Here is a 9,657-nt window from a genome sequence, read left to right on the forward strand (position 1 = left end):
GTGCTCTCGGGGGGACTCCTCCCAGGGGTCTCCGCAGATACCGCACTTCCCCCCGTGGACCTCCCATTGGTGCTGTGGGGAAAGGACCGGGGGGGGGGAAGGGGTTGTTAAGAGGCGTTGTTTGATTGTGACCAGGGGAAAGGGACAGAAAGAGGAGAAATGATGAAGATAAAAAGAGTGATGAATGAAAAAATGGGAGAGATAGGAAGGGAGGGAGGGAGGAGGTGGTTGATCAGAGGCGTAGTTTGTTTGTGACCAAATGAAAAGAAGAGAAAAGAAAAGAAGACAAAAGTGATGAAGGGGAAAGGAAAAAAAGGAAATGAAAGAAAGGAGGGAAGAAGAAGAAAGATACGAAGAACAGAGGGAAGGGAAAAAGAAAGAGAGGAAGAAAGTAAAGAAAGGAGAAAGAAAAGAAGAAAGATAAAGAAAAAGTAGGCTCCAGTGACTGAGCAATAATAATGTGATGTGGAGAAAAAATAACGAGAAAGAGATCGAGAGGAAGTGGAAAGAGAGGAAGGATAACAACAACAACAACAATAACAACAAGTATTTGGATTGCTCATTCTTCTTTCGCACTGATGCAACCATCTGTGAGCATTTAGCTGATATATTAATCTATTTAGTTATCAATCTATGAATTATTTTGTTTATTTATTTATCTATCTATTCATTCACTCATTCATTTATAAATGGAATCGTTCATTCACTCACTCATGCATTCATTCATTTATCTATTTATTGACAATTTTGCAGCTCTTCAAAATACGTAGATAAAACAAATTCTTACGCTCCTTCCGCCACAGAAGCCTCCGTGGTCGTCGTAGTCCTTTGGAGTGTCAAAGCCGAAGCGCCAAGCCGATGCTCTCGATGGCGGCGCCAAAAGACGCCCGTGGCACCAGACAAGGCTGACCTGGGGCCATATAAGGTCATGGTGACAGATCAGAGGTTCTCCACCAAAGGGGGATGGGGGAATTTCTCCCTAGGGGGACGGGGAATTTCAGCCTACGGATGGGGAGCTTCACCCTAGGCGTAGGGAGTTCTAGGGATGGTGAGTTTAGCACTAGTGATTCTACAATCTACAGAACACTACACTTACAAACACACGGGTCAAATTAACCGGACATTAATATAATAATTTCTCCTTTTAATTAGAAAAAGAAAAGCTGAAACATTATATGGACACAAATTCATAAGTGCTGCTGAGGACATTAAATCAAACCCACACAAAATTCACAAATATCAAAGTTATCATCTGTTCTCGAGTACTTGATACATTAACTCCCTCAAAATAAAACAGGTTTTTACTGACAACATTGTATTCCTACAACAACAACAGCGACAAATCTATATACAAATTTTGAGGTCTCGTCATGGGGCATATTTGGGTGTCCGCTGAGTTACGCTAAACAATTAAGCAATTAAACATCCAGGAAATAGTTACAATGCGTTCAGTGTATATCATCAATTTATACAAAATAATTTTTACCATCTATAATTGAATTAATTTGAATATATAACTAAAAAATGTAACAACTTGTTTTGTGTGCGTATATATGTATCTGTATTATGTGTGAATATTTATGAATGCTTTTGCCCTATGGAAATGGTGCATTATCATTATCATCATTATTTTCATCATCATCATCATCATCATCATCATCATCATCATCATCATCATCATCATCATCATCATCATCATCATCATCATCATCATCATCATCATCATTATTATTATTATTATTGTTATTATCATTATCATTATCATTATTATTATTATTATTATTATTATTTTATTATTATTATTATTATTATTATTATTATTATTATTATTATTATTATTATTATTGTTATTACTATTATTATCATTAATGATATTATCAATATTATCAATATCATTATCTTTATTATTACTATTATCATTATTATTATTACTTATCATTGTTTCCATTGATTTTATTGTCATTCAAATTATCATCATTTTTAATATTATCGTTATTAGTGTTCTTGCTAACATTCCGTACGAACATGTTCCGATCAGAGGTGCATTACTACGTACAGTACTTACCATTGCCACGAGGAGAAGACAACTGAACAGGACCCTCGCCATGTTCCTGAAAGAACAGGAGAACAGATCGCCTGAGTAACAACAATAGGATCGAGAACATTTTATACACCAAAGCCAGACATTTCCCTCTTTAACCAGTGAATGGCCGGATAAAGACAAAAGCCCTGATCGCCTGAGGTTGGTCAGACTGCAATGGAGGGCAGCGTCGCGTCGCTGAGGAAGGGCGAGATTAATCGTGGCTAGGGACTCTCGTGCAAAGAGTGCCTACGTCATGTCGCATAACCAAGAGGAGGGTGGGTGGGGAGGGAGAGAGGGATACAGTGACACACACACACACACACACACACACACACACACACACACACACACACACACACACACACACACACACACACACACACACACACACACACACATGCATATATATATATATATACATATATACACATATATATATATAATATGTATATATACATATCTATCTATATATATATATATTTATATATATCTTGTGTGTGTGTGTGTGTGTGTGTGTGTGTGTGTGTGTGTGTGTGTGTGTGTGTGTGTGTATCTATATTTTATATATATATATATATATATATATATATATATATAGATATAGATATTCAAGAAGATTTAGATAAACTACAGCAATGGTCTGAAAAGTGGTCAATTAAATTTAACACATGTAAATGTAAGGTTATGCACATAGGTAAAAATAGCAATAACTACGATTACAAGTTATTTAGAAAGTGCTTAACAAAAGTGGATTGTGAGAAGGATCTCGGTGCAATTATTAATATTATCAGTGATGATCTCAAATCATCTTAGCAGTGTTTTCCCCCTCAGAGAAGGCGAATAAGATTCTAGAACTGATTGTGCCATCTTTTGACTTTAAATGCCCATCTGTCATCAACAAGCTATATATATCGTTGGTTCGTCCACATTTAAATATGCTGTATCCGAATGGTCACCGAATCTCATTAAAGACATTGACAGATTGGAAAAAGTACAACGGTGAGCCACAAAACTAATCCTAAATATCGGAAACAAATCTCACAGAAATCTATTAAAACGTATGAATCTATCTTCCCTAAAAAAGCGTAAACTCAGGAGTGATTTGATACAGGTCTTTAAGACTCTAAAGGGAATTGACAACATCAAAAGTGACAAAATGTTCACACTAAATGCGAATCAGACAAAAAATAATGGTCTCAAACCGTTAGGAAATAGATTTAATTTGGAAGTGGGTAGAAACAACTTTGCCAACCGTGTAGTACATGAATGGAATAAACTTCCTACTGCAGAGGCAGTGCAATGTTGTACAGTTCGATGTTTTAAGATTCATTTAGATAAACACCTATGAAATATACTGTAATGCCTGCCATTTTTATTCATCTATTATTATTTATTTAGTTATTATTATCTCTCTGTTTACTTTTTGTTATTTACCTATGTATAATTTATTATGAATATTTGTTATGTTTATTTCTTTATTACTTATCATTGTTTATTTGCTTATTTCATTCATTTATCTACTTGTTATGTTTGTTTTTTATTACTTATCATTGTTTACTTGTTTATCTTATTCACTTATCTACTTCTTCATTTATCTAATTATTTTTTCAGCATCCGACATAGCTATGGACCAAAGACTCTCTTGTCGCCATCCACTTCCTTTGTATATATATATATATATGCATGTATATACATATATATATATATATATACATATATATATTTACATATATATTATATATATATATATACATTCATATATACTGTATATATATATATATATATATATATATATATATATATATATATATATATATATATATGTGTGTGTGTGTGTGTGTGTGTGTGTGTGTGTGTGCGTCTGTGTGTGTGTGTGTGTGTGTGTGTGTGTGTGTGTGTGTGTGTGTGTGTGTGTGTGTGTGTGTGTGTGTGTGTGTGTCTGTGTGTGTGTGTGTGTGTGTGTGTGTGTGTGTCTGTGTGTGTGTGTGTGTGTGTGTGTGTGTGTGTGTGTGTGTGTGTGTGTGTGTGTGTGTGTGTGTGTGTGTGTGTGTGTGTGTGTGTGTGTGTGTGTGTGTGCCTTTGCACATGTCCATAATCTGCACCTGTGCCTACACAGTTTAACATATTCTGGTTCGTAAATCATATGTGGTTGGTCTAGTTATTAATAAGCACAGGTGATTTTTTGACACAAATCTGTGTGCGTGATTCACCATGATCTTGGAACACGTGTTGGACTCATGATCGACAGCTATCATTCTCCCGAATGGGAGCTAAGAAGTATTATATGACCGATCTATGGGTAATGCACGCACACACACTCCCAACTCCCCGCTCACGAGAGTTGGAGTAACGGCTCGCAACGCAGCGAAACTTGTATCACTTCAGCCCTGGGCGGGATTCCAACTCGGACCATATGTAAATAAAGATAACGAATAAACGAGGACCAAGAAGTTTTCTTCCACATGAGTTTTTTTTAATTATTATTATTAATATTTATATATTTATCTATTTATTTTTCTTAATCCGATTTTCAATTTCCTGATAACTAACTCAGGCCGTGGGGGACCCCCAAGGGCCCCACGAGTTTAAGGGGAGGGGCCAAGACTTCCTCTTAGAAATTATACATTTCTATATAGCGTGAAGATTCTGAATATATATATATATATATATATATATATATATATATATATATATATATATATATATATATATAATCACTGTCCTAGCAAAAGATATATAAGGTAGTTATGATAATAAAATTTCTGAGAAAGCAAAGCGTTTCTCTTCATCAACATATTATTATTATTATTATTATTATTATTATTATTATTATTATTATTATTATTATTATTATTATTATTATTATTATTATTATTATTATTATTATTATTATTATTATTATTATTATTATTATTATTATTATTATTATTATTATTATTATTATTATTATTATTATTATCATTATCATTATTATCATTATTACTATTATTATCATTATTATCATTATTATCATTATTATTACTATTATTACTATTACTTCTATTATTATTATTATTATTATTACTATTATCACTATTACTATCATTATCATTACTATTATCACTATTATTATTATTATCATTATTATTATTGTTATTATTATTATTATTACTCTTATCACTGTTATTAATATTATTATTATTATTATTATTATTATTATTATTATTATTATTATTATTATTATTATTATTATTATTTTCATTATTATTTTCATTATTATTTTCATTATTATTATTATTATTATTATTATTATTATTATTATTATTATTATTATTATTATTATTATTATTATTATTATTATTACTATTATAATTACTATTATTATTATTATAATTACTAGTATTATTATTATCATTACTATTACTGTTATCATTATTATTGTTATATATATATTTTTGGGGTGGGAGAAATGAAGGCGATACACACCAACGTTAAGATTCCCTGAAGTGGACGAATGGAGCACAAAACGTTAAAAAAAAAAAAAAAAAAAAATCGACCGATTTCACCTCATCACTAATCCTATTCCAACGAGGGCCTGGTGACCTTACTAACACAGGGAAAAGTGACACCTCTCTTTAAGAGCTCAGTTCCTCTTTAAGAAAAAAAAATAATGAGAGACAAGATCTGGTTTACCAGTGACGAAGAGAGCGAAGAGAGCGAAGGGTGCCTCGGAGTGCCAAAGAAGAGACGATCGTCCCGTTTCGGTGCCAGCGGGAAATGAGTCAATTAGTGAGAGGGCCACGCGTATATATACACACACTCACACACACACACACACACACACACACACACACACACACACACACACACACACACACACACACACACACACACACACACACACACACACACACACACACACACACACACGACAAGCACCATAAGTAGCGTCATTTTCAGAATCCTGACGTCATGTTTACATATATTTCCTCTCTTGTTTACATCCCTCCCCCCTCCCTCCCACCTCCTCCTCCATCCTTCCCTCCCCCCTCCCTCCCACCTCCTCCTTTATCCTCCTCCTCCCTCCCTCCCTTTGGCATTCAAGACGAAAACTGTATTCATGTAGAGTTTATGTAATCGCTCATGTACGCAAATTCGTACACTCGCGTGTGCATGTACACCATCTCATGTACACACATGTACACACACACATGCGCATTTCGACTCAAACTGGAGCAAACATACACACAGACATACGAACACATGCAAAAGAACCTACATACATATGTGCACAAACGCACATTCCTGCACGAGCATACACACACATACACACGCACATACACACTAATTCATAGACAAGACCACTCTATGACCTTAGAGCTCTCGTCCGGGAGGATGATAGTTGTTGATCACGAGTCCAACATTTGATCCAAGACGGCGGTGAATAACGCACACGCACACACAAACACGCACACGCACACACACACACACACACACACACACACACACACACACACACACACACACACACAACTCGTGGCGCGGTGGTTAGAGTTCTCGCTTGCCACTACGGCGGTCCGGTTTCGTATCCCGCCCAGGGCTTAATTTCAGTATTGCTGCGATGCAGGTTGTTACTCCAACTCTCGTGGGCGGGGAGTTGGGTGTGTGTGCGCGTGCAAGGTCATACGAGCTCAGAGCTCTCATCCGGAAGGTTAACTCTCGATCATGAATCCAACACGTGATCCAAGACCATGGTGGTGGTGAATCACACACACACACACATATGGATGGTAGCGTGGCAAATTAAAAGTTTGGTTTATTTTTTCTACATATTTTTCCAACATAAGTTTTTAAAACTTTGAAGTAATCACATATATCTTCTTACGCACCTGTGACCACACCCAAACACTAAACACTAACATAAATTGATTAATTCAACGCTAAGTCAACATCTCTCCCTGTGTGTGTCTGACTGCCATCTCTCTGTCCATGTCCCTGTGTCTGTTTCTCCTCTTCTCCCTACCTCTGTTCCTTCTTCTGTCCTTCTTTCTTGTCTGACCTACGATTGATTCATTGAGTTACCCATTTCTAATATATTTTTCTATTCTTTCTACTTCCTAACTGCCTTTGTACTTTCTATTTTGTCACCAATGTTTTCATCATAATATGAACGATGATATTTTATTTCTGATTAGTTTGTCTGACCTTTAGTATAGGTTTCTTCACACATTCCTTATCTCTGGTACCCGTATTTCTGAGCGCGTGGCTAATCTATTTTTCCTACACTACCATACAATGCAAAACAACACACTTCCTCCTCCTCCTCGTCTTCCTCCTCCTCCTCCTCCTCCTCCTCCTCCTCCTCCCAGCATTTAATTTCTAATTGAAGTTGTTCTCTTGTTCTTTATTTCTTTCTTTCTCTTTCTTTCTCTCTGAAGTTGCACCATGTGGGCGCTTTATTATTATTTTTTTTCTTTCTGCTATTTGATGTATATGACTTTCTCTTACACACATATACACTCAGACAGACATACAGACAGAGTGAGAGAGAGAGAGAGAGAGGGAGAGAGAGAGAGAGAGAGAGAGAGAGAGAGAGAGAGAGAGAGAGAGAGAGAGAGAGAGAGAGAGAGAGAGAAAGAGAGAGGGAGGGGGAGAGAGAGAGAGAGAGAGAGTACGTAATTGGCAGTTTCCGACAAGTCTAAAGAAACACCATAGTAACAGCTTTGTCAACTACATGAGTACATCTACTTGATAAAGCTGAAACATGCGACACGTCGCACTAATAAAGGGAGAGGCACAGAGAGAGAGAGAGATAGATAGATAGATAGATAGAGAGAGAGAGAGAGAGAGAGAGAGAGAGAGAGAGAGAGAGGGAGAGAGAAAGGGAAAGGGAGACAGAGAAAGATAGAGATAGATAGATAGATAGATAGAGAGAGAGAGAGAGGGAGAGAGAAAGGGAGAGGGAGACAGAGAAAGATAGATAGAGATACACAGATAGATAGATAGAGAGAGAGAGAAAGAGAAAAAGAGAGCGAGAGAGAGAAGGGGGATGGCGGGGGAGAGTCTCAAGGTCAGGTTCCTGAAAGAGGACAATGGAGCCAGCGAGACAGAGAGAGAGAGAGAGAGGGGTGGGGGGGTGGGGGGCACGTGGAGCAGCCAGAGGACGGACGGCCCGGGCAACGAGTCTTTCCGCGAAGGCGATGAAAGGGAGGGACGGACGGACGGCGTAAGAGCAGAGAGTAACAGCTCACAGCGAGGACAATGAGCAGGTTGGTAAAGTGGATTGATGTCAAGTGGTGCCAGGTGCAACAAACCTCACACGGCAAATTCATAAATACATTACTATATACTATATGTATGTGTATATATACTGAATATATATATATATATATATATATATGAATAGAATCGCCACTGACGGCGTATGTCAATCAAATAATTCCGACAGTCGGCAGAGCTTCGGCCTAGCGTCACGTAAGGCCTCGGTTCGAGTCGGGGACGACTGTTGGAATTATTATTATTATTATTATTATTATTATTATTATTATTATATATATATTGTGGAAACACGCAGCTTCCCTAGCGTTATTGATTTTCTTTTTAACGGTTCCAAGATTCTTCGCCAGTTTCTTAATAGTTAGTGGAAAGATAAACACAGCATGACCACATGCAACCATGTTGGTCTGTATTTCAATATTCATATTCTTTTCGACCTTTCGCCCATAGCATCTTTCGGTAGAATGGAACAATATGACAGTAACATATTTTCCAGTTGATTTACATTCTACAAACTCTGGGAATCGTGGAAGGTAGCTATGCCCCTTTCAGTGGGTAATATGCGGACATTATGTGGACACTATGCGGACACTATGTGGACACTATATGGACACTATGCGGGTACTATGCGGACATTATGTAGGCACTATGCGGGCTCTATGCGGACACTATGCGGACACTATGCGGGTACTATGCGGACACTATGTGGACACTATGCGGACACTATGTAGACACAATATGGACACTATGTGGACACTATGCGGACACTATAAGGACACTACGCGGACTCTTTGTGGACACCATGTGGGCACTATGTGGACACTATGCGGGCACTATGTGGGCACTATGAGGGCACTACATCACTGCGGGTAGCTTCAAGGTAGTTCCAATGCCTCACACATATTTTGTTGTGTGAATTGCTGGGCGCTGAGGTAGACGAAAATGTTTCATTAACTTTTAAACGAATCGAGAATAACAGTCGAGTTTGCGATTTCGTTGCCGAGTTGCCCTATCACACTGGGCTCTTTTCCCTCCGACTGTTGGAGGAAATTTGCATCTCTCGGGAAGAAATCTGATATGCTGGAGGAAAAAGTGCTGGAGGTAGGCGGTATCGACGATGAGTTGGAGGTTGGAAGAAACTCACCAAAGACGATCTCAAAGAGACGAAATGTCGTCGTTTACCTGAAACAGTCCTGAAAGACTGAAGCTTGTCACAGCTGCACGTCACAATGTCGTCGACTGCAGCTGTAAAACTGACAGATCGTTGCCGCTAACGAGTCAATTGGACACAGAATGAACGAAATGATAAATGGTTTACT

At 37.4% G+C, this 9,657-nt stretch overlaps 1 protein-coding gene across 1 annotated transcript in view; it reads right to left on the minus strand.

Annotated features, from left to right (window-relative positions):
- Positions 1-5,859, minus strand: part of LOC143018463 (uncharacterized) — a 12,623-nt gene extending 6,764 nt beyond the window's left edge. The window contains exons 1-4 of the mRNA XM_076173828.1: positions 5,756-5,859; positions 2,066-2,111; positions 788-910; positions 1-72 (exon numbers count right to left, since the gene is read on the minus strand). The exon at positions 1-72 is cut by the window's left edge and continues 167 nt beyond it. Coding sequence (XP_076029943.1) covers positions 1-72; positions 788-910; positions 2,066-2,107 — 237 coding nt within the window. The 5' untranslated portion in view covers positions 2,108-2,111; positions 5,756-5,859. The remainder of the gene's footprint in view (positions 73-787; positions 911-2,065; positions 2,112-5,755) is intronic.
- Positions 5,860-9,657: the final 3,798 nt, after the last annotated feature.

Source organism: Oratosquilla oratoria, chromosome 35, assembly GCF_046742065.1.
Source record: "Oratosquilla oratoria isolate Oo_2021 chromosome 35, ASM4674206v1, whole genome shotgun sequence".
In the NCBI taxonomy this organism is placed as follows: Eukaryota; Metazoa; Arthropoda; class Malacostraca; order Stomatopoda; family Squillidae; genus Oratosquilla; species Oratosquilla oratoria.